Source organism: Eschrichtius robustus, chromosome 8, assembly GCF_028021215.1.
Source record: "Eschrichtius robustus isolate mEscRob2 chromosome 8, mEscRob2.pri, whole genome shotgun sequence".
Classification (NCBI taxonomy): domain Eukaryota; kingdom Metazoa; phylum Chordata; class Mammalia; order Artiodactyla; family Eschrichtiidae; genus Eschrichtius; species Eschrichtius robustus.
In genome coordinates, this window is record NC_090831.1 from 101239127 (window position 1) to 101265035 (window position 25909).

General features: G+C 38.9%; 1 protein-coding gene across 3 annotated transcripts in view; it reads left to right on the forward strand.

Moving 5' to 3' along the window:
* Positions 1-219: 219 nt before the first annotated feature.
* PTPRZ1 (protein tyrosine phosphatase receptor type Z1) overlaps positions 220-25909 on the forward strand; it is a 167933-nt gene continuing 142243 nt past the window's right edge. For all 3 annotated transcript variants that reach the window (XM_068549373.1, XM_068549374.1, XM_068549372.1), the window contains exon 1: positions 220-633. In XM_068549373.1, coding sequence (XP_068405474.1) covers positions 576-633 — 58 coding nt within the window. In that variant the 5' untranslated portion in view covers positions 220-575. The remainder of the gene's footprint in view (positions 634-25909) is intronic.

The following is a 25909-nucleotide window of genomic DNA, read 5'->3' on the forward strand; positions in this document are numbered from 1 at the left end:
GGTTCCACAAACTCCGGGGCAGCGAAGCTACTAGCAGGGGCCAGGGGGGAGGGGGTGTCGCTCTGTGAATCGCTACCCCAGGACCCGGCCCCCGAACGGCAGCCACGCCCCTCCACCCCCCGCGCGCGGCGCTGCCGCCGCGCGGCGCCCCCGCCCGCGCCCCCGCCGCACCGCGGCGCGCGCGGCCCGGCCCGAGCGCGCACCCGGCACACAGGCGCCTTGGCGCTCCGAGAGCTCAGACCGCGACCGCCGCCGTTCTGGGAAACCGAGTCCCGCCCGCCCGACATGCGCCTCGGCTAGCGGCTCCCGGGCCCGCGAGCACCACGCGTCCTCCCCTAGGTTATTTCTGTCCTTCTCTCTCTCTCTCTCTCTCTCTTTCTCTCTCTCTCTCTCTCTCTCTCTCACACACACACACACACACACACACTCTCGCGCGCGCTCGCGCGCACACACACACACACACAGCCTCGCACCAGTCTATACACTGGAGGAGAGGACATTTCCTTCGCGTTCCCTCCCTCTCCATCCAGTCACGCCGAGGAGCCGCGCGGTGGGAGCCCCCGGACCGTCTGGAAATGCGAATCCTAAAGCGCTTTCTCGCCTGTATTCAGCTCCTCTGTGTTTGCCGCCTGGGTGAGTGTTAAGACCTCGGCGGGGTTTCCCCTGTGGGATCGTTTGGGACACGGGTGGGGGGATTTCAGAGCTTTCGGTACTTGCTGCCGCGCCGCCATCTAGCAAGGAGGCAAGAGGGACGGCGGACTGGGGAGCCCACCGTGTCGCGGCGGCACGACGAGAACGCGCCCCCTCCCCACCTCGCACCTCCGCCACAGTTCACCTGCCCGCGGGGACGCTGCTCACGCGGCCAGGAGAGGGGGGCTTGCCCGTCACGCCTCTTGTCCTCGCAGCTCTTCTCCTCCTCTTTGCGAAGTGTGGAAAAGAGCCTTTTAGATATCCATAAAAAGATAAATGCACCCTTGGTGCGGGGCTACGTATTGTATCGCATTCTTGCTGTTTAGTTCATGCTACGGATATTTATGGGCTTGAATGAGGAATACACGTGTCTGATGCGAATTAAACACACACACACACACACACACACACACACACACACACACGCCCGAAAGGTAGTAACAGGAACAGGCACCAACCTGACTTTTCAGTGTTTTCAGTACTTTTAATTTAGTCACATTCAAGTCTGGGCAGTTACTTAAAAAAAAAAAGTTTCAATCAAAAATTCTGTCAACATTCTGCCCCTGCTGCCAAAGTCAGAGGAGAGCTGCAGGTTGATATAGGTATTCAAGGATTCATCTTTTACCCACCACTTTCCAGGTTACACATTTAATACTGAAACTGTCTTCTGAAAGAGCCAGTTAGAATCTTTACCTGGGATGCAGATTCAAGTGTTCCGGGCATTTTCTGGAAGGATTGTAAGACTGGATTTTTGTATTCTATTAAAGAAATGTCTTTTTTTCTTTCATGAAGATGTTCTATTATGATGGCATACAATAGGTTTGGAGCCATTAACCCGAAAGTTAGAAAATGTACCTCCGTTTGTGAGCGCACATATTTTATACTCTTTACAGTTAGAGGATCCTAATAGATTGTTCATAATAAAGTAGATATTAACTTATATTTTTATCCAGTAGATGGTGCTGCTTTTGGCACAGTAACCTTTACAAAAAGAAATCATTTCTGTGTTGTAACTAATGGGCATTGCATTGCTATATGGTGATAATTGCCAGTAGCCTGCCAGATATATGCACATAATTTAAATTCTAAAAGCTTTATGAAAGTGCTCAGGGGTGGTGTGATGCACACGGTTGACATTTACGACTTGCGAGGAATCTGGTCCTGGTTTTCTCTAAAACCAAACAATTGATTCTGGAGAGGGGAAGACATTTTTTAAAAGTACTGTGGTCATCAAATACATACCTGTTGAATTTATGTCTCTGTTATAGATCTGTTTTAATAGCAAAGCCAGGTCCTCCTGGTACTTAGATTATTATTTAAAGAAAATCTCACTGTAGTATAAAAATAAACCAGAGGATACTGATTTGCATGCCACCTAAACCACATTCCCTGAGTATATTGTGAAGTTTTAAAATTAAGATATAATTTGCATGGCATACAATTCATCTTTTTAAATTGTTCAGTTCGGTGGGTTTTAGTATATTCACAAAGTTGTGGAACCATCACCACTATCTAATGATAGGACATTTTAATCACCCCCAAAAGAAACTCCATGAACAGTCATTCCTCATTCTCTCTGACCCTAGCCCTGGCAATCACTAGTCTACTTTCTTTTTCTATAGATGTGTCTATTCTGAGCATTTATATAAATAGAATCGTATGATACGTAGCCTCTGGTGTCTGGCTTCATTCACGTAGCATAATGTTTTCAAGATTCATCCATGTTGTAGCATGTATCAGTACTTCATTCCTTTTGGACGGAATGCTATTCCATTTCAATACACCATGTTTTGCAAAGGCTTTTCTCAATAAAGCATTGTTAGTAGCCTGTTGCTTGGGGTTTATAGATTTCAGTTTATTGGACATTTTCTTTAATGTTTTGATGATGTAACATTTAACTGGAAAGGATTAAATGAATTGTTTAAGAGCATCGCAAGTTTATGTGATGATATTGAATGTGAGCTTGTATTAGAACTCAGAATGTGGGTTTTTTGAGACTGGCAGGTGAATACTTTTGTATCCCTTCCCATTTTAACACAGTTGGCCTTTTACTTTGTTGCCTGCAGACTGACCTAGGGGCCTTGGCTACCTCAGATGGAATGAATACCTGATCTCAGATAGGACATTTTGAAAAACTGAGGCACATTATCTACCAATGAAAAATTCAGTCTCCACTTCAATTATTTTACTCTCAACATCTACTGTTGTATTTGTGAATGTGTTTACTACTCATTCTCAGTGTCTTTGGAGCCAGTGAGTTGAGCTGGCACATATAATGGATGCTCAGGAAAGGTCCGCCCACTGAGACTTAGTGTGCAGGGTGACAGCTCTGATACAATTTGAATGTTAGGCTGCCATCCTTACCATTATCCAGAAACAAGGTGTAGAATTCACTAAGGTGTTCATCGTTAGCAATGTCATAATGACCTTATCACTTTTTGTGTCCAAAATGTCCTGATGATTTTGAACTGGACATAGGGACCAATTGCTTCTTTCAAGTAACTCTCCAAACACAAAAATCCTCATTCGATTATTTGGAGTGAAACAAATTCTTCCTTTCCACATTACTGCTAGGGATCACTGGAAACTAAAGAGGAACATTATGGGTTTTTTGGGGGAGGGGGTTAAATCTATCTGTGAGTTCATCCATTTGGATCATCATATCAAGATTAGCCTGAGGCCTCAAATGTTTTTGCCAGAATTAGCTAGATCACAGTTCTTAAACTTTAGGATACGTCAGAGGCACCAGGAAGGCTTGTTAAAGCACAGATTGTGGGGTCCACCCTGAAGAGTTTTGATTCAGTAGTTCTGGGGTGGGGCTGAGGATCTCAGTGTCTAACAAATTCCCAGGATATGCAGATGCTGCTGGTCTAGGCCCACATTTTGACAACTGCTGAGCTAGTTTGACATTTAAATGTCAGTAAAGTTTCCGGATTATTAACAAGTTTTTACCATGGACTTGATTTCTGATACCTGACTTAATATTAATTTTAAAAATCACATGAGGAACACAACATTTAATGTTATTCAGCTGAAGGAGATTCTTAATCAGAGAGGCAGAAAATAAAGAGGACTCCAAGAGAATTTGAACCTTCTCTAAAATAATTGAGAGGTTTTCTACTAGGTGGAGAACTAATGTAATGACTGTATAACTCTAGTTATTATTTAATTGTGACCCACTGAACAGGTAATGGGAAAATCTGCAGTGGCTTCCTGTAAGGAGGCTTAACTATGAGTCATAGAGGAGAGGTAGGTGTTTTAAGAGCTTTTAAGGAGGAATAGTTTCTTTCAACTAATGAGAATTCAGGATCTTTTTTTTTTTTTTTTGAAATTTTGAATTTTATTTTATTTACTTTTTTATAAGCAGGTTCTTATTAGTTATCCATTTTATACATATTAGTGTATATGTCAATTTCACGATCTTTGAATTGAGTTATAGTCATGCAAGGTACGCTGAACTAGTATGTTTAAATATTACTGTTAAATTTGTAATGAATCAAATTCTGAACTTTTAAGTCATGTATTATTGCTTTAAAGGACACATTAACTACAAATTATACCCAATTCCTCTGCAAGAATTAATTGCTTAATTTATCTTGAGTACGGAATCAGTAGAATCCAGTATGTTGTGACTCTCAGCTTGGTCTGTTTACCTTCCAAAGACAAATTGTAACCAGGAATAGAAAATATTCATGCCTTTTTCCCCCAAATAATAACTAGTCTCCATTCAGAAAATTAATTACTTTTGATTTGCAGAATAGGAATTTTCTTTATTTCATCTCTCTCTCCTTTTTATGTAGACTATAGCTGCTTCCACTCAGGGAAGTTTGCCAGGATAAATCATTTCATTGATGAATTCATTTATGCTGTCATGTCTGCATGAGACATTTGGGAACTTGCTGAAAATTTCTTGTGAGAATTTTGCTTCTGGCAAAACTTCAGGTTTTTCTGGAAGCATGCACTGCATTTCCTCATTCCCCTGACTCCAAGGAGATTTGAGTTTTGTCTAACCCGGTAGCGTTGCTTGACCACTCATTTGCCAACTGTTTAGACTGGAGTATGGAAATGGAACCCCCTCATTCAGGACCAGAGGACCTCAGAGGAAGGCCTTGATTAAGAAGATTAGCTTGTGTTTTGTTTCCATTTACCATCTACTCAGTGCTTGCCAGGTGCAGACCCACTGCAGGACATTTTATGTACATTTTCTCATTTCATTCTCCCCAAAACTGTTTCAGATAGGTGTTTCATTTTACACATGTTTCAGCGAGGGAACTGAGGCACAGAGAAGTTAGACGACTTACCTAACATCGCACAGCCTGTTTTCAGTCTATATGTTCCTTCTGACTCTCAAGCCTGAGCCTTTTCCTCCTTTCATTCCTGGGAGATGAATTTGCTGTTTGGAATATACTAGCTCGTTTCACATGAGATGTGACGCTACATTTCACGTTCCCATTTGCTTTCTTGCAGATATCCATTCATGATTTTTCCCATGTGCTCCCATATTACTTTTTTCCCCCTTTTCTTTTTTAAAAAAATTAAGGCATAATTTATCTTTTCTAGTGTACCATCTGGGAAGTTTTGACAAATACATATAGTCAGGTAACAACCACCATGACCCAGATACAGAATGTTCCCATCCGTACTATTTTAACTACTCTTCCATTACAGGTTCCTAAGTGCGCAGCATCTGCTAGGCACTAATAATTAAGCAGTGCATCAACATACAGAGTCCTGATACTCATGATACCTACATTCCAGCTGCTCTGAATCAATCCCCACATTGAAACCTCCTTTAAATCTCACTTGGAAGATGTTTTCTTCTTTTAGAACTAGTTGAAAATAACAGTCTTTCCCAAATATCTCTTAATGTGTTAAATATCTTAACTTTTAAATATTTTTAAATGTTCCCCACTTCATCAAGAAGGCCATTGGTAAAAGTCAGAACCAATTTAAACATGACATATTTACGTTTCGATTGTGCTTTAACTTTTAGTGTCTTGTTGGGAGTAATTCCTGGCAGCAACCACAGGTTACAGAAGGAAACCAGTTTTTATCTGTGTTTTTAATTCTTCAGAGGCATGTATAACATATGTATAGGAATTAAGAGAAAAATTATTTGATCATATGGCACAGTCTTAAAACACTTATATTTTAGAACTGTGCTGTGCAGTGCCACGGCCACTAGGCATATGTGGCTATTTAATTTCAGATTTATTTAATACATTGATTCAGTTCCTCATTCACACCAGCCATATTTCAAGTGCTCAGTCGGCACATGTGACTAGTGGCTGCTGCATGGGGCAGTGCACACATAGAACATTTATATCACTGCAGAAAGCCTATTAAAAAGTGCTGTTTTAGAATCAAAAGCTGATAAAGTATTGATTGATAGTATTGATGAGAAGTCAACTCAACTAAAAAGACTCCTAGAGTCATTAAAATTATTTGAAGTATCGATGTATGTTGGTTATTTTTGGCCTGTGTTGTGTCAGCCATGCAGAGATCACAGAGACGTTCTGGTGGCCTGAGGTAGAGCAGCAAAAGATGAAGAAAGTTAAATGGCCACTTCGTGGCCTTTAGAGACTGGGGTTGAATGGATGAGATTAGCTGCTGGTCCAGGAGTGAGAGCTCCCACAACTCATTTTCTGTACCTGTTCTAGCATTCACTGTGTTGCTTTGCAATGTCTCTCTCTCTCTCCCCAGTTAGACGAGCTCCTTGAGGGCAAAGACTGTATGTATTTCATTCAACCTTGGACTTAGCATTCTTGGACTTACCACCTATAGTAGGTGCTTAATAAATCTTTAATACAGTACTGTGAAGCTTCTTAGATAGCAGTAGGTTTTTGCTGTTGCGATCAGCCAGTTTATTCTGGCCTTTCCTTCTTTTGATTCTAATCTCAATTCGAGAGTTAGGTCACCACTGACCTCTAGCCATCCATCTTTAATGCCACTTCTGGCACCAGACCTTTGCTTTCTTTGATTCTCCCAGAAATGCACCTAAGCATCACCTAGATCCTATCTGTGCATGAAAAATATAGTCCCCATGATAGCTACTGCATGTGTAGTGGCAGGAGCAGTTTTCAGTGAACATTTAATTCTAGATGAGTTGGCAGCCATGAAGCTTGGATATGTCCCGGGGGCAGGGCATTAAGCCAGCGTGTATGTGTGTATATAAGTGCACGTGCACATGCAAGCATGCTTCCCTGTTAGGGAGAAGAGGGCAGTGGGCGTGGGAGATGGTCAGTAATGATAAATGAAGTATCTTGATACCACGAAGGCAGTATTTTTTGTCAATCAAAAGCCATCATGTTGTATTAAGTGCTCTGTAGTCAAGCTGGCCATAAGAGGTGGTGGCCCAAGTCAGTTCTGGAAAGCAGATAAATGACAGGAAGTGCAGTTACATTATGTGGATATTCATGCTTTTGGAATTTGTCTGAAGTTTTATCATTAATCTCAGAGATGAGGTACTGCATGTGGCTCAGCCCTGCACATAGCGGATGTTCAGCAAATATTTGAATTTAGTTAAATTCAGATGGAACAGGGCAGGGGATGAGTTAGAAATTTTCACAGGAGTTAAAAACAGAAACAAGATTTGCTCTTCGATTAGGATCTTTGCTTTATTTTCTTCTCACTCACCTTCCTTTCTTTTATTGGTTTCTATTTCCTTTTCACCTCACTTCCTTTAATCACGAGTTTAAGATTTAAAAAAAAATTCAAAATTGCTCAGCATTGTGATGAAGATTATGATAGGAAGAAGATTGTGATGAAGATTATGATAGGAAGAAGATTGACACTATTTGATACCATTATTTTAAAATATTTTTGATGTGTTAATATAATTTGGGGAGCTTTGTAGTTAACATAATTTTAAAAGTATGTGTTAACATATCTTTCTGCCTAAAAATTCTAATGTGTTAAAATGGGCAGATTATCTTTTTTTTTGCTTCTGATACTTATGCAGATATTAGAGTAAATGTGATTATTCAGAGTCCTGGTTAATGTGAACTTTCTGGTTTCATTCAATAAGCATGCATTAATTTATGTACACATTGACAAAAGATAAATTTTTTACAGATTCCTTGGAAATATAGTCTTTATACATTTGGAAAGAATAATTTATTAATTAGTAAGAAAGAAGGATTTTCTGTTAAAATATTCATAACAATGTCCACAGGTACCTTTCTATTCTTGGAGCATCATTCTATCCTTCTTTTTCTCTGCCTTCCCCATCTACTCCATAATTTTTCTGTTCTTTCACTGTCACTGACTAACTGCTTATTTCTTGATGTCTAGAGCTCTAACATATTTACTTAAAGATGGGTCTTGATACTAGACCTTTCCTCTGAACTGGTTAACTCAGTACCTTGCGTAGGAATAAAAGAAAATGTTGCTGTTTAAAATGACCTCTTTTTGCAGAGATCCTGGTCACCACCAGAGTCCTGCTTGTGTGCTTGGAATAACAAAATGCTGGCCAGATATAAGGAACTTTCTGGATTTTCTCAAAGTTTTCAGTCACCTGGTCATCAGATTAAAAATATTTCTGTAATGACGTTTTTGCCCTTGCATTCTGACACATTTTCTTGAATAGGGTAATAAGGCTGGCATCTCACCTGGCACACAGAATTGTGCAGAATCTTGGTCTGCCCACTGGTGTGTTTTGCACACGTGATACCCTTGTCATGTTTGTTTCAGTGTGAAATTAGGTTGATAACCATTGATCTCGGTCAGTGGTTCTCAATCCTGGCTGCACTTTGAAATTATCTAGTGTTGTAGGTTGAATGTATCCCCCCAACATTCCTATGTTGAAGTCCTAACCCCCAATGTGATGGTACTTAGAGGTGGGACCTTGGGGAGGTAATTAGTTTTAGATGAAGTCATGAAAGTGGAATCCCCTTGATGGGATTAATGTCCTTAGAAGAAGAGAAAGAGAGACCAGAACTCTATTTCTTTCTTTTCTGATGTGAAAACACAGAGAGAAGGCAGATGTCTGTAAACCAGGAAGAGCGCTTTCTCCAGGAACCAAATCTGCTAGCCCCTGGATCTTGGACTTCTCAGTCTCTAAAACTGTGAGAATAAATGTTTAAGCCAACCAGTCTATGGTATTGCTTTTATAGCAGCCTGAGCTGACTATATAACAGGGGAACTTTTAAAACATACCGATGTCTGGGCCCTACCCTGGATCAAGTACATGTGTGGGTGTGGGCCCCAGACGTGAACGTTTTCTTAAAACTCCCCAGGTGATTACAGAGTACAGCCAGCATTTAAAACGACAGATCTAGGTTAACCTTGTGATACTACTAATCTTAGTTCATTTTTCTTAAGGTAGATATATTGGCAAGTTTCATGCCATTCTCAAACAAAGCTAGTACCACAGGACAAAGGCCCTGGAAAACGTCCCATCCCTCTCTCCTCTTCTTAAGGCAGTTTCAGTTTCAGAGTAACCCTAGAAGGAGGAGTATGGACTATAATGGTTGACCTCATAGTCTTTGAAAGCCAGAGGAACTTCAGGAGGCCAGACAGTCTTGGAGTTGGTCCAAAGATTCAAGTCTATCAGCAGATGGGAGGATTACTGAACCACTCTGAGATGGGAGACACAGGTGCATTTATCAGGACATGGGCACATAATATCTTTCGTTTTGTCAACGATACATATTCTTACTGTTCCCTTGTCTTGTTTATTTTCTTTCTCCATGCATAATTTGTTCTAGTCATAGTTATTATTTTCTGTTATGTAGTAGATACAAGATTTAGCTGTATTTTTTCATTTCAGCAATTTATTTTGTGTGTGTGTTTTTAAGATTACATTTTCATTATTGACCAGGTGTCGGCTATTTGTTTTTACTGTATTTGAAAAGCACTAATAGCTCCGCTTAAAAGTTAACAAAGAACTTTTTTGGATGGCCCAAACAACTATTTTAATATTCTTAATCATTAAATGGTGAGAACACAAGCACACAAGTCACTGACTCTTTATTGAGCACCTTGTTTGTGATAAATATTCTCCTAGAGAGAATATTCCTCTAGTGGTCTGCTAAGCCTTTGCAAGAGAGAAAGAACCATACATAAGTAGCTCTCATACATGGCAGAGTTTGCAGAATATGAAAGCATGAGTTGTGAGTAGGCTAAATTCACCTCTGGGAACATTTCTAAGAGGAGATGGGTTGGATGGAGACCCTGGATGGAGGAGGGCAGGTCTTCAAGGGCCACTGTTGAGGGGAAGGGTATTAGGGGCAAAAAAGATGGCATACACAGAAGCAAGGAATAAGATTGAAAATGTGGTGTTTAGAGGGAAGAAAAAAATTAGGAGGGGTTTGTATTAGTGGAAAAGTTTCAAATAGTAGGTAGGATTTCCAATGGCTAATTGAAGGGTTTGGAGTTTGGAATTCATCCAGTATATTATGGGGAGCTAGTGGAGGGTTTTGAGCAGTGGAATGACTCGAGTAGATCTCTCTACTTTAAGACGGTAACTCCAGTGTATCAGAGTGTAGGATGGATTGGAGCAGAGTGAGACCGGGAATCAGGAAGCTCAGTTAAAAGGCTATTACACTGTGTCAAAGTGGAAATTTGATAGATCATTTGGAGGTATAATAATACCATCCTCTTTAAATAGTACTTTAATGTTTAAAAGTATTTTCAAATACATTGCCTCATATGATATAAGTGTAATTGGTATAATTGCTAGGACTTGGTGCCATTCTCTGGAGAGTGAGTCATTGGTGGTCCTCAAGGGAACGCCCTCCCTGGGAAGGTGAAGATGTAGCAAGAACCGTATAGAGTCAGAGGAATATCCAGGAAGGAAAAGTGGAGGCAGCAAATACATACAGAATTTGATAATTAGAAGGGAAGAAAAGAAGAGAGAGAAATAGAGGAAGGTAGCATGAAGACTGCTTATGTATTGAATGGTAGAACTCCAAATTTGTTACCTCAAGACATAGGAATTGACGGTGAACATTTCCTCTGAACTGATTAACTCAGTGCCTTGAGAAGTAATAAGAAGAAATGGTGCTGCTTAAAATGATCTATCTTTATCGATTTTAGTAGAGATCATAGTCACAACTCTTAAAAAAAGCTTTTTTGTTTTCTTAAGGATAGGAAGGATTTGAGTATATTCACAGTGTCAGGTTAATTTTATCAAGTCTTATCAAAACTCTTTACTTCATTCACCTTGTAAACCCTTATATTTGTCCTTTTTAAAATGAGCACAGGTATATTGGACATTTCAGTCAGCTGTCTGCCAATAAGTAGGCTTTCTTAATATCCATGATTTCAGATTGCTTGAAGGCTATCATATTCCTACCACATAAGCTAATAAATATCTTTGTATATTGCTTGCAGCTTGTGTTTTACATAAAAACAGTGCAATGGAAGATGATCCAAAGAATAGGCTTCCCAGAATTTGTTTTAAAATTGATTTTAGCAAGCTTTTTCTTTTAATTCATGAAAAATACAATAGGATTTTATCTGTTTGTCTCTTACGATATATTAAGGATGCACAAAGTTGTAAATTAATGAATCATTAAGTTTCAGAAAGGGATAAAGTGGCAGCTGTCAAGGGTAGAAATGTAAGCACATTTTCTTGTGTAATGAAGAAACATAGCTATATTATGCTATATGAGTTGGATGCAAGACTTTTGTATTTAAGAAGTATGACTGAATGAATTCTTCATGAGTAATACTTGGTTATGGTCAAGTTTCCTTCGATGGTTTTCAGAGTGGGAAAATAACATGTAATACGCATATATAGAAAATATATTTATATAAGTACTTTATATATAAATATATGTAATATGCATATATTATATATTGTGTATATATGCATATATATACACAATAAATAAATAAGTATACATATATATATATTCATGTATTCCTGCTTCTCAAAACTGATATTGCCTTATTTTGAGCATTAAAAGATTACATCCTATGGGAAAATCATTAAGTTTAATGATGGGAATTGTCCTGGATATTTTCAGCCTGACTTTTCCTGCCTCCAGCATAAAGAAAGGAGAGGAAGAAGGTCTGCCTTTTCCTGTGACCTGAATACAGTGCTGTTCTTCGCCAAAGGGGTTGAGTCCGGTTGAGATCAATGGAACTCATTTCACCAGGTCCTCATTGAACAGCCACTGTGTGCTTATCACTGTGCTTGACTTTAATAGTTTTTCTCTTTGAGGAGTTAATCTGGTTACAGATATAAAATGAACCCTGGTGGGAGCATACCAGAATAGAGAATAATGAAATACATGTTAGATTGTATAAATCAGATTTTAAGTCTGTGGAAAGTCATAAAAAAAGAGACAAAATAAAGATGTGAATTCATTTAAAAAATGTCTCTGTGAGCATATGAGCAGCAGTTCTTCTTTTTGAACATGGAGTGTTCACTGTTTCATTCAGTAATTTAAGCATCGTTTGTGTCCCCTTCAATATTCTACCCTACCACATTCAAAATGATAGTGTAAATAGCAAAATATGTGGACAAAACGTGCAGGTTAAAACACTCTTCTTGTATGTTCTGTTTAACACGTACTTACTGCTAAGAAAATGTCACATAATTTCCATAGTTAAGTCTGTCCCAATTTGAGGCTAAATTTTTGGTGGTGACAGCTGCTATTTTGTGACAAAGGTAAACTCTTGGTGCTAAAATTTCAAAGAATGAGTTGATATGCATATGATTCTTGGCTAAAAGTCTATCAGAATGGGGCAAGAATTTTGGACATAGATAGCAATGCTATCTGCAAAACGGATTCCTGGAAAGAAGCACAAAGAATGAAATCATTTTTAATTAGCCAGTATGGCTAGTACATATTGCCCTTAAATCCTTTACAGTACAGCACAATCTGGGTATCATCTGTCTCACAAGAGAATATCCCATAATGCTTCTCTCTTGCCTGTGATTGCAACTTATTTTCTTCCTAACTTTTCATTATATTTTAGCTATTTAGTATTCTCGGCAGAAGTCAAGAACACACAAGACGCTTCTTTGTTCCTCAATAATGTATTCAGAATTTTACACCAACCCCTCCACCCCCTTCCAAAACAATTAAACATCCGTATGAAAGTATTCCCGTTCTCTACTGGTGGGAGCTTTTCAAGGTGGCTGGTTTCTCCTCTCCCCCCTCTCCTCGCCCCCCCACATCTCCACATTTTAAAATTAGAATTTTACAGTGTCTATTTGAAAAAATAAAACAACTGTTAGTTTTTACAAACATGATGAGAGATTAAGTTATATTAGACACAATGGCATTCAGGCAAGTGAAGATAAGAAAACATTTAGCCAAATAATCTCTCTGCTAATGATAACGGCATATAAACCCTTTCACTGTGAGATGGGTTGGGTCTTCTCTGAATACTGGCAGAGAACGTGTACTTCCACGTAGTGAGTTTTCCCTTTTAAATACATGGGGAGTGCTGACTTTTTTCAATGTGAGGCTTTGACACTGTAGTACACAGTCTGCTGGAGATTTGTTTGGGTGATTGCATTACTGGAGAAAACTCACTGAAAGTAGGTCATCAAGAAAAGATTGATATAGACTTTTCTGTGTGGAAGTAATTATGCTTGTTTATTGCATTCTGCTACATTCTGCTACATATGCCAGACTATGCAAGTGCCAATGAGAAAATATGTTCACATAATCTCACTTAGGACTTTGTAGCCTGGAGTTTAAGTTGCCACTGATTAAACTTCTCAAGATTCTTATATGGTATTCAATAATAAAGAATGAAAAGTTTTTTGCATATTGCATATGTTCTTGCTCCATCACTTATGAATCCCAAACACATATTAGTTGATCAAAACACATCTGGAAAGTTCCACTATATTAAATCTCTCTCTCTCAGGCACGCGCACACACACACACACACGAGCCATGAAAATAGCAACAAATGCATCTCCTATTAATTTAGGAGATCCTCACCAACCTGCTCTCTTGCCAAAATGTATACAGTTCAATAAGCACACTACAGTCATTACTTACTTGACATAAATCATTGCTTTGTTGAAGGCCAATGTTAAAAAGGCCTTTTGCAAGTTTGTAGAATGGATACTGGCATGCTTGTAGGGACTTGCATCTTAGGAGAAAGATTTTCCTTTGAACAGACTGTGTTTCTGTAATTCTCAGAAAGAAATTCTCCTGAATCTGACTTCAGTGATGAAACACAATACAGGAATGAGGGTCTCCATCACTGGAAACCATTGAGGAAATGATAGATCAAATTTTGAGTCGCTCCTACTCCTTTTTGGGAAGGACCCATAGGTTCATGTAACTCCTGATGTCACGTGATGTCCTTACCAGGGCATGCAGGGTGCTTCAAAACCTGAACTCAGGCTCCCTGTCCAGCTTGTCCTGAACTTCCTCACCTGTTCTCCTTCATTTTGGCTCATGTTTTTCCTTTTTCTTTGGTGACTTGTGCCCCCTTGCATTCCTAGTTATCTTTCATCTCCGCTGTGAAGCCTTCTCTGACACATTACTGTTCTCAGCCAGACAGGGGGACACATCACTCATACTGTATTTCAGTTGTTTCCATAGCTCCCTCCCTTGAAGGAGTCTGGTCTCAAGACTCTAAAGACCCCTGGCCCGTATAGTAGGTGCTCAGTAAATACTTGCGGCATAAGTCATTGAGTGAAATTCCTTCCAAAGCAGTCACTCTAAAAACAGAAAATACAACAGAATCTGTCTAGTCCAATGGAAATATTGCCACCACCTCAACTCATTCAGTGCACTCCTCGGCAGGGTAAGAAACTTGGGATCACATTCCCAGCATTCAGAATTAGAATTCAATTCACTCTCAAATTCACTCAATCCCTCTTATTTAAAAAAAAAAAAAAACTAAACTAAAAGTAGGTCAATCAAATCACATTCTCGTTTTAACAGGTCCAAGAGTCTATATAGATTTTGAACTGAATTGGCAAACGATCATGGACAACTTCCTAAGGGCTTTTTACTCTTGGCATTCAGACTTTTAAGAAAGAAAATTAAGTGATTGGAATAGAGTACAATAGTGAATGCAGAAAAAGGGAAGAAAGATGACTGTGGCCAGAAACAGGACAGAAAGAGAACTATAAGTTTCTTTATTCTAAGTAGCGGTGGGAGAATATACTTGTTGGCCTGCACAGCGGATGCACCATTTCTATGGCTAAGTTTTCCCTGTATTTCCTGTCAAGCTAGGGTTTTCATGAAACAAAAAGATACCAGATCCCTCTTGCTAACACCTTCTCATCCCTCCAACACCCCAGGCAGTTTCAGCCAAAAGCATTTCCCTCAGTTCTTTTTATCTTTTTTTTTTTTTTTTTTTTTTTTTAAACCAAGAACAAGATCTGAGATATGTGAGATCCTGTTTGATTCAAGCCTGGAGAAAACACTGTATATTTTACAGCCACTGGTTACCTGTTGCTGTCAATAGCTGTATTGTCAACATTTTATCATGGCTCCAGTGCTTTAAAATTTTTGAGCAGCCTAAGTTTTAGATTTGTAGAGTTAAAGCTATTTTTCTTGGAAAAGAAAAGCCAGTATTCTTGATACCTGAAAGTCTTTAAAAATGTGAGAATAGCAGAATTATGCCTGGCCCTGCTCGAGGGGCTATGAGGGACATTCTAAAACTACATTTTGTGACAAGAATCAGAGTATCTTTTCTTTGGGCTGCTGACCTTGTTTACGACATAGCTGGAGAGTCCGCAAGAAGACATGGAAACACAAAGAGATTATGAAAAAAAACAGATTGCTAAAAACAAAAGTCTGTCGAGATGGGGCAAATGTTTAGTGAAATACTATAGAAGTTAGTGTTCTGCTCAATAAAAATAGTTTAAATATTTATGAGGCTAACAGGCACATAGAAATTATTTGCAGAGTTCTTTAACTTCCCAATTGCAAACAGCAATGATAAGAAAATCTAATTCAGGAAAACTTATCCTGGTTAGAGTAGGCAAAGGACCCACTAAGATACATAATCACTTATACTGAAAAACAGTTAGTTTTAACTTAGGGTGAATTGTACTAACATTGAATAATAGATGATTTAAGAGATTATTTCAAAATGTATGTTTTACTGTGTCCAGGATAAAATGTAATCATTAAAATTTAAGAAATACAAAATTAAGAGAAAACAATGTCTGAGGAAAATAATTATAATATTCAGATGTTTAATTAAAAGACACTGAAAAAAAACAGAGGACTTGTTTAAATAAATAGTGATGCTTGATAGAATATTAACTAGGTTATTAGAAGTTTAAAAAACTATTATTATATAATAGCTGGAAGCAGCAGTATTTGATCTGATGAAGAACTGACAAATAGCTGTAAGCAATGATTAAGGCTCCTGTGAGACTTACTTTGGAAAAATCAGGTTTTAAAACACAATTATATAAGGAGTGAATTAATTTGTTGAATTTTTAAAATTCTGAGCACAGAGAAGAATTGTGTGGATTTAACATTAATTTTTAAGGGATGCACTATTTCCATCCTGTTGTTTAAAGAGGCTTTAATTATTTTAGTTATTTAAAATGAGACCTGAGTTAAACGTTCGGTATGAGAATCCTCGCACAAAATTCAGCCATTATGGTTATGGTTCTTTGGAGGCAATATTAGTCATAAAGAGTAGTCTGTGTTTTTGGAAAAGCTTACTGTGACTTCAGAAGCTTTTGATAAGAAGTTATCTTCTGTGCAAAAGCAGAAGGGGCAATATGATATTAGAAAATGTAGATAAGAGTTCTCTGAGTGATTTGGAAGAACTTCCATCCTGAAGCAAGGCTCTGTGCAAATGCTTACAGCTAAAGGTCACATTTTTAGCAGCAGAATTTTGTTTCTGGCGTTCTATCCATTCATAATTAAATCATTGGTGTTTTCTTTCAAATTGTTAGCTTCACATATGATAATACAAATTAATCAGTAAATGTGGTTCAAATGATGGGTGTTTCTTAGCATGCTGTTAGCTCTGCCATTAAAAAAATGTCTCTTGGCTTCTGTCCCACTTCTTCCTTCCAGCTAAACCTTTGTAAAGTGTTTCCATCTCCATTTGCTCTCCTCCCGTTTACTCCTGAACCCACTCTAAACAGGATTCCGTTTCCACCACTCAAAACAAAACTGTCCTCATCAATTATACTAGCACCCTCAACATTGCTACCTCTAATAGTCAGTGGTCTTGGCCCTCATTTTGTTGGCCTCCAAGCAGCTTTTGACAGTTACCACTTCGTCTTTCTGGCGAAGCTTTGTTCACTTGACTTCTGTAACACCACGCTTGGATATCTCATTGACCACCTACTTCACTGGTGATCTCAATCACATTTGATGGTTCGTTTACATCTCCAACCTCTAAAAACTGGAGTCTTCAAGACTCATTCCTTGGGATGCTTCTTTTTTCTGGCTACGCTACTTGCCTATCTCATCCCTATATTCTCTACCCGGGTGACTCCCAAATTTATAGGTCTAAACCAGAACTCTTACCTGAACTCCAGAGTTGTATACCCAACTGCCCACTTATATATTTAATACATCTCTCCAACTTGATGTGTCCCACTCTTGCTCCCACTTCAGTTCCTAACTTGCACTTTCTTCATCTCAGTAAATGACAACTTCACCCCTCCAGTTGCTCAGGCCAAAAATCTTGAAGTCATCTTTGATTCTTCCTTCTCTCTCACAACCTGCATTCGACTTCTCAGCAAACTTCTCCTGGATTATCTTCTCTTTATCATCTCCAACCACTGCCACCATCCATTCAAGCCTTCATCATCTCTTACTTGGATTATTGCACCAGCTTCCCAACTCATTTGTGCAAATACAAGTCAGATCATGTCATTCCCCCAATTTCCTGTTTCTCGCAGAATGAAAAGCAAAATCACTACAGTTATCCTGAAGCCCTGAATGATCTGGCCTCCTCTTACTTCTCTAATTGCCTCCTCTGGCCCTCACTTCCCCTGTTCCTTCTGTTCTAGCCTCACTGACCTCGGTGCGCTGCTGTTCCTCGCACGTTCTCCTCCACGCTGTGTTCTTGCCATTCCCTCTGTTTGAAATGCCCTTCTTTTATAACTCTTTATGACCCACCACCTTACCTCCTTTGGTTTTGCTTAGTGTTACCTTTTTATTGAGGACTTTCCTGGACACACCATTGTGAAATTGTAACCACCTCCCACCCCCAAATGCCCTTCATCTCCCAATTTTCTCATTATGCTTATCACTTACATGTGCTTTTAAATTATGTGATTTCTGACTCTCCCCATTAGAAATAAGCCCTATGTGGGTTTGTGTGCATGTTCACTCTCTAGCCTAGTCCCCAGCACACTGATTGACACATAGTTGGTGCTCAGTAAATATTTCTTGAATGAATGAATAAATAAAACAACCCCTTTTTTGCATTTTTAGTTTGATTTTCTTTGAATTCTAGTTTATGTCTTTCCTTAGTTTGCATTGCCGTGACTATCTTAAGCTGTCCTTTTAATTTTGACGTTTCATGTAACTCTTCATTAAATGATCCTTGAAACATTGTATAGTCAATTTTTGGCATCTGAAATCAGCGTATTTTTTCAACATCTTTCCTGCATCTTGTTTTATGATTTCATAAATATGCATCCTAGTTGTTTTACATACTCTCTGGTTTTTGCTTTATGCACTGTCTAGTCTTTGCATTTATTTACTTTTTGGCCATGTTTCTGATTTTTCTTATCATTAACTAATAGAATGTTTTAAAGCTTTCTTTTCTCTCTAATTGTTGAGAAGGAAGCTGTGTCTTTGAGTCCTTCACTACAGCAGACATGAAATGCATTACCGTCCACCAACCAGCTTCCTCCAGCTTCTCCAGTTACTTGGTATTGCAAATACAGATTGGTTATTTTTTTTTTTTTCTTCCAGTTGTATTGAGAGATAATTGAGATGCAGCACTGCATAAGTTTAAGGTGTACAGCACAGTGATTTGACTTACATACATCATGAAATGATGACCACAGTAAGTTTACTGAGCATCCGTCATCTCATATAAGATGTAGAATTAAAGAAATAGATAAACATATTTTTCCCTTGTGATGAGAACTCTCAGGATTTACCCTCTTAACAACTTTCATAAATACAGTACAGCAGCGTAAATTCAATTTATCATGTTGTACATTACATCCCTAGTGCTTATTTGTCTTATAACTGGAAGTTTGTACCTTTTGACTGCCTTCCTCCAATTCCCTGTCCCCCCAACTACCCCCTTCCGGTAACCACAAATCTGACCTCTTTTTCTGTGAGTTCATTTGTTTGGTTGTTTATGAAATATAATTGACAGTATGTTAATTTCTGGTATATAACACAGTGATTCGATACTTCTCTATCAAAATGATCATCATGATAAATCTAGTTACTATCTGTCACTATACAAAGATATTACATAATTATTGAAAATATTCCCCATGCTGTACATTTCGTGCCTCTGACTCATTTATTTTGTAATTGGAAGTTTGTACCGCTTAATCTTCCTCACCTATTTCCCTCCTCCCCTCGCGCCAAGGTTTGTTATTTTAAATAGAGAACGTTGTCATTGTTATTATTTTTTACATTTTTCTTTGGAGATTCATAATTAGTTCAGCAACCAGCTGTTTAAGATATATATGGATAACTTTTTATGCTTTAGAGTTTATAGTATGTTGTGTTATGCCAGAATTTTATCATTCTTGGCTGGGTTACTCCTTGAAGTACTTGCTTAAAGCATACTTACGTGACCCATTTTCTGTATCAAGACAAATTAAAAGTCTTTTTCTTCTTCACCTGGGAAAGACAACCTGGATGGACATAAAATTATTTGGTCACAACCTTTTTTCTTACAAAATACGTGGGCTCTGCTTTTTAATATTACGGCATTGAGTGTTACTGAGAAAAGAGTGGAACATTTCACCCAAGGCAACTTTTTTCGGCCAGAATTGACATATTTAATGGCTAGAAGAAAAAAAGGCAGGCGTGCTGGGAGTGGAGCAATATCTTGGTTTCTTCAAAATGCAGCGCCTGCCTGGTAAAAGAAAAGGACACAGACTTCTCGTTGGTTGAGACATTAGACCTACAGAATGTATCAGTTTTCTCTCCATAGTCAAAATAATTAAATACATTAAAAGCATGTACTTGTAACCGTAGTACTTAACGTGACTCTTTCACAAGTTTTAAATTTGGCTTTCCTATTTCACCGTTTAAAGGGCAACTCATTCTGCCTGATATATTTCAGAATTCTCCAAGCATTTCTCATGTGCATGTGTGTCTATATCTATAAGTACAAATAGATATAGATATAAATTTCGTGCAGTGCCTTTTAAGAAAACAATCCAATCTTTCTGATAAGGCATTTGGGATTTGTCCCAAAATAAAGGTGGTAATAATTCCAGGTCCAGGATCACCTTTCTCTTTGCAAATTTAGCCTGTGGCAAACTTTTCCCTAATCCTTAATCCCTTCCCCCTGCCCTTGAGCACATTCTCACTATGAGCCTCCTGAGTGGTTTACAATCTGATTTTATCAGCCTCTATTTGGTTTCTTAAACTACTGTACTCCTTCATTACTTAAAGGACATGACAATTTTGGTTTCATTTTTTCCCTTTAGGAGCCATCTGCTAGCTTGGTTTTCTGAACAATAACATGGGGAGGAAGATGGCATTATCCTCAAACTTTTTTTTTTTTTAACATCTTTATCGGAGTATAATTGCTTTACAATGGTGTGTTAGTTTCTGCTTTATAACAAAGTAAATCAGCTGTAGTATACATATATCCCCATAACTCCTCCCTCTTGCATCTCCCTCCCTCCCACCCTCCCTATCCCACCCCTCTAGGTGGTCACAGGGCACCAAGCTGCTCTCCCTGTGCTATGCGGCTGCTTCCCACTAGCTATCTATTTTACATTTGGTAGTGTATATATGTCCATGCCACTCTCTCACTTCGTCCCAGCTTACCCTTCCCCCTCCCCGTGTCCTCAAGTCCATTCTCTATGTCTGTGTCTTTATTCCTGTCCTGCCCCTAGGTTCTTCAGAACCTTTTATTTTCCTTTTTAGATTCCATATATATGTGTTAGCATACAGTATTTGTTTTCCTCTTTCTGACTTACTTCACTCTGTATGACAGTCTCTAGGTCCATCCACCTCCCTACAAATAACTCAATTTCATTTCTTTTTATGGCTGAGTAATATTCCATTGTATATATGTGCCACATCTTCTTTATCCCATTCATCTATTGATGGACACTTAGGTTGCTTCCATGTCCTGGCTATTGTAAATAGAGCTGCAGTGAGCATTGTGGTACATGACTCTTTTTGAATTATGGTTTCCTCAGGGTGTATGCCCAGTAGTGGGATTGCTGGGTCATATGGTAGTTCCATTTTTAGTTTTTTAAGGAACCTCCATACTGTTCTCCATAGTGGCTGTATCAATTTACATTCCCATCAACAGTGCAAGAGGGTTCCCTTTCACCAGCTGGAAAGTCTTCTTCACTTTCCCCACTAAGAGGGAAACCTGAGCCATGGTCTTCCTGTGCACAGCAACTTTCTGTGCGTCTCTCCCAAAGCAGCATGCAGTGGATACATTTACTCTCCATAGGCAAAGAGAGCAGGTGATCAAGAAACACTAAGTGATTGTGGTAGCCAGAAATACCAAGGAGCATGATGGTATATAATGCAGTTATCCGTTTCCTGTATTCATTCTCATTCAGTCGTTTAACTAGGGTTTTGAGCACTCATTATTTTCTCTAAAAACTGATGATGTCATAATGGTCTATTGGCTGACCTAATTTAAGTAAAGAAGATGGCAAAGAGGAGGAGGAAGTGGTGGAGGAGGAAAGAGAAGAAGAAGAGGAATTTTTCCCAGTAAAGTAGGGAAGTCACATCCATTGGTGGTATAGTTCAAGCTGTCGTAGCAGAAAGTGATAACCTGAAAATGTATAGCGAGAGGTATGACCCCTTCTGGTGCTGAAACAATAAACCGTATAAGCCTTTGAAGATATCCAAGAATATGTGCAGCCTTCGTAAATCTCACCACACTCACTGAATTCTCTTCCGGGAAGATCTCTTCTAACCATGGAAGAATTGGATGGTCAGGGCTTCCCTGGTGGCGCAGTGGTTAAGAATCCACCTGCCAGTGCAGGGCACATGGGTTCGAGCCCTGGTCTGGGAAGATCCCACATGCCAGGGAGCAACTAAACCCATGAGCCACAACTCCTGAGCCTGTGCTCTAGAGCCCGCCAGTCACAACTACTGAGCCCGTGTGCCACAACTACTGAAGCCCACGTGCCTAGAGCCCGTGCTCCACAACAAGAGAAGTCACTGCAATGAGAAGCCTGTGCACCACAACGAAGAGTAGCCCCCGCTCGCTGCAACTAGAGAAAGCCCATGCAACAAAGAACCAACGCAGCCAAAAATAAATAAATGGAAAAAAAAAATTGGATGGTCTTTCTCATGTCCTATGTATGGTGGCAGTATAAAAGAATCCAAAAGAAGTAGGACATAGATATTTCCCCAGTCTAAAAACAGTGTTGTAGCATGCAATTCAGAAGGTGTCTCTGCTATTAAAAGAATTTCTTGGAAGTCTTTCATCTGCTGTTTTGGGTAACTATAGTATAAACATAATAGGTATCATCTGTTATATTCAAATAGTACTTCTAGAGCATGAGAAGCTGAAGTTGGCTGTCAACCCCTACAGATTTACAAAAAAACAAACAGTGCTGTTGTTTCCTGCAAGGATAGTGGAAAATTCATTTATATTACTACACTTTGAATAGATGAAGGAATAATCTTGAATGTGAGTAAACTGAGAATTCTGCCCAAGAAGTGCTGCTGAATGCTTTGCTGATTTAGACACCAGAACAAGGTGGATGCCACCCTAACAATAAGTACATCTTGCTACAAAGAGAAGTTTTTCCTATACTTGTAAGCTACCAAAGAGTGCAGGGGAGCTCTTAGTAAGCAGTTCAGGTTGATTAACTTCAGGGGAAAACTAACGCAGAGTGTGTTTGTGAGAAGTAAAAGAAGGCATAAAACAGAATAGTTAATGATGGGAGTGCATGAGGAATTGATATGAGGTGACACTACATAGAGAACCCAGCAAATTCTATCTAATGCTTCTGTTTATTTATTATCATAAAGACTCAGATTATTGCTATATTTAAAACTTTCCTAAATTAGAAACCTACCATCGTTTTCTTCTCTCTCTCTCTCTCTCTCTCTCTCTGTCTCAGCTTGTCTTAGCATTAAAGTCCCAGGATATTAAAAATTTCTTAGCTCCAAAAGTACTAACAGCTCATACTGGACTGAAACAAAAGTTATGGGAGCCTGTCTCTATTTACTTCCTCTTCTTTGCCAATCCTACTAGGCATTGCCGTTCACGTCCCAATTCAAATCGATTAATTTATTTTCAGCTATGACTCAAAATGTCTCTAACTTCTAATCCTTGGAGATGTATTCATATATGCTTTCCAGATCTCTCAAATACATTTTCTGCATCTTTCTCCCTTCATTATAGTCTTAATATTTTTTCATGTAACACTCTGAATATATGAAAGATAAATTCTGCCATCTGTACAAGTTCATATCTTGTTTTTTATGTTATCAGAAGTTTTTTTTTTTTTTTTATCTTTAAAGTTACTGAAAGCTCAGATTTCATTTAACAGAATGATCATTTAGGAATTTTACCTAGTTTCTTTCAGACTCTCTCCCTCCTGAGAAAGCGTGGATCCTGGACCTCTTGAAAGTTAGAGCTGAGGCTCGGACAGGGTGGGTGGCTGTGGACAGGAGACCAGACCTCAGGCCTGCGCCAGGACCAGATCTGATTGGAAGGCTCTACAGCCTGTGCAGGCCAGGCTGGGACTTTGGGGCAGCTTTCAGCTGGAGCTTGCTAGGTCCCCTGAGGCAGGGTTGCATGGAGTGTACAGATTGAGGGTGCCTTTATAGATTGTTGAAGACCAAGCTTGGGGTCTCGGATAACAGAGAGTTTTTAAAGTACAGGCAAATTCTGGAATTATCATTTGTAACTCAGGATCTAGATGGGTAGCAGAAGCGATAACTGTGTTCTCAGTGGGCAAGTGTTGGGGCCTTCGTTGCTCTTGGAAGAGACCCAGATCCATTTCCTGAAGAATATTCTGACCCAGTCAGTAGATACTCTCATGACCAAAGTCTGAGCAGAGTTGAGTCAGCCGTTGACTGAGGCAGAACAGGACACAGAGCAGGTATTGAAACCTGAGATACAGGTGTCAAGAATCATTTTTGGTTTTCAGGATGGAGAGGTCAAGTTTGGGAGCTGGAAAGAAGTAAGAAACATGACCACAGAGGGGCTAAATAGAAAGGGTGAACTGAAACTAGATGCCAAGGACATAGTTATAACTATGAGCCAAGGTCAAAGCCCTGGCAACTTAGGACGCCCGTCAACCCAGGAGAGGCCTCTCACCCTTCAGGACAGAATACAAGCATCACCTTATCTCTGATGCCTTTCTTACTGCTCCAGAGGGCCACTCTCTCTTCCATGAAACCAGATTGTTCTGGTGTCTCTGTCATTGCCTGCATCCATTGTATGGTAATTGTTTATACATTTCTTCTCCCATTCTAGTCTGTGACCTCTTTGATGCCAAAGGCTAGCTTACCATAGATCATATAAGTGTTGTTGAATTGGCAAAAAGATCTTGAGGGCCTGTATCTCTTTGTAGAAAAAAAACAACCAAATAGCCTTGCTGTATTGGTTCATTCTGGGATATAAATTAGAGTAAGTCATATTGCCCCAATTCACTCAAATACCTCTCTCTGTCTGCTTTAAATCTTTACATTTGTCGAAGACGTAGGATGTACCTGGAGCCAGAAGTTGTTTGTGTAAGTTTTGATAGGCACTGTGATCGGTGTTTGGGTACAAAATGAAGATGGTGAAATCCCTACCTGTGAAGTCTGTATGGGGCATGATGACCACTGTTTCTTGTACATGACCTGCGTCCTAAGCACTGATAAGTGTTGTCTCTTTTTCATGTAATTTAGCTCTAACAACAACCCCATAAGGTTTGTTACATCCACTTTACAAATGAAATGGAGTATGGAGAGGTCAAAAAATTTGCCCAATGTCATATACTTGGTAAGTAGAATAACTTGCATTAAAGTGTCTGAGCCCAAAGAAAAGGGAGGATCTCAGTAGTATTTGCCCCTGTGTGTGTACCCAAGTCTCTGTTTCTGGTAGTTACCACCGTGAATGCCCTTAGATTCTGATTAATGGTGTCTCTTTCTTGAGAATGAAAGTAGTAGCAGAGAGCAATATTTTAAGAAGTCCCTTCCATAATTCAGGCAAAGACATGTGTGCCAGTAATCTCATTTTCATATTCACAACCTACTCAAAGTGAGAAAATAAAACTAAAAATAGGACTCAGGCAATGTGATATAAAGTTCCTGAGTAATGTAATAAAAGTTAAATTTAGGTAAATATTATTGCAAAAAAGATGTGTTTTGTTAAAATGGTTAGTTGGGGAAACAGAACAATGAGGCCTTAAAATTTTTTCTGTATATTTATTCCCGGATATAAGAAAAAACATAGATCACTTTAAAAAAAAGATTCAGTGAATATTATGGAATTATATAGTTACCAAAAAATGATTTTATAGGTTAGTATATTCTAAAATTTGATGAAGGAAATATTTCACAAGTCAAACCAGAATTTAATTATTTTTAACATTTTACATTTGACATTTTATTGCAGGAGAATGTTCTTAGAAAATTTTGATTATTTAGCCTTTGACTCTATTTACTGAAGTGATTTTAGGAGTTATTCCATAAATGCATACCAGAGCACAAAAGATTCTTTAGTTCCAGTATTTGTTATCCAGAATTTTCTTTTACCTATTATAATCCAGTATCATAAAAAGGTTATTATTAATTTCTTTATCTCGTTCACTTCTGAAGGTTTATTTGTAATATTCTTCTTTTATGCCCACTTGAAGCAAAAACCTTAGAATATTGTTTTCTGTATTTCCTCAGGATTCTGTAGCTATGTAGAAAAATGTAGAAAATCAGCAAACTTCCTTATTAACGTAGGAGAAAGAAAAACCAGAGGTGACAGCTGCCTACCACAAATTCTGTATCTTGAATGCTCTAACATTCACTCAATACAGAGCACTTATTATGTGCCAGGTGCTGGCTGAGTTGTGGCAACACAGAGGAGAACAAGCCTGTCCCGTCCCTTGCCCCCATAGGATACTGCTGTTGTACAGGCTTGGTGCTAATGCAGTGCTAATTACTATAGCATCCCGTAGTTAACATCAGGC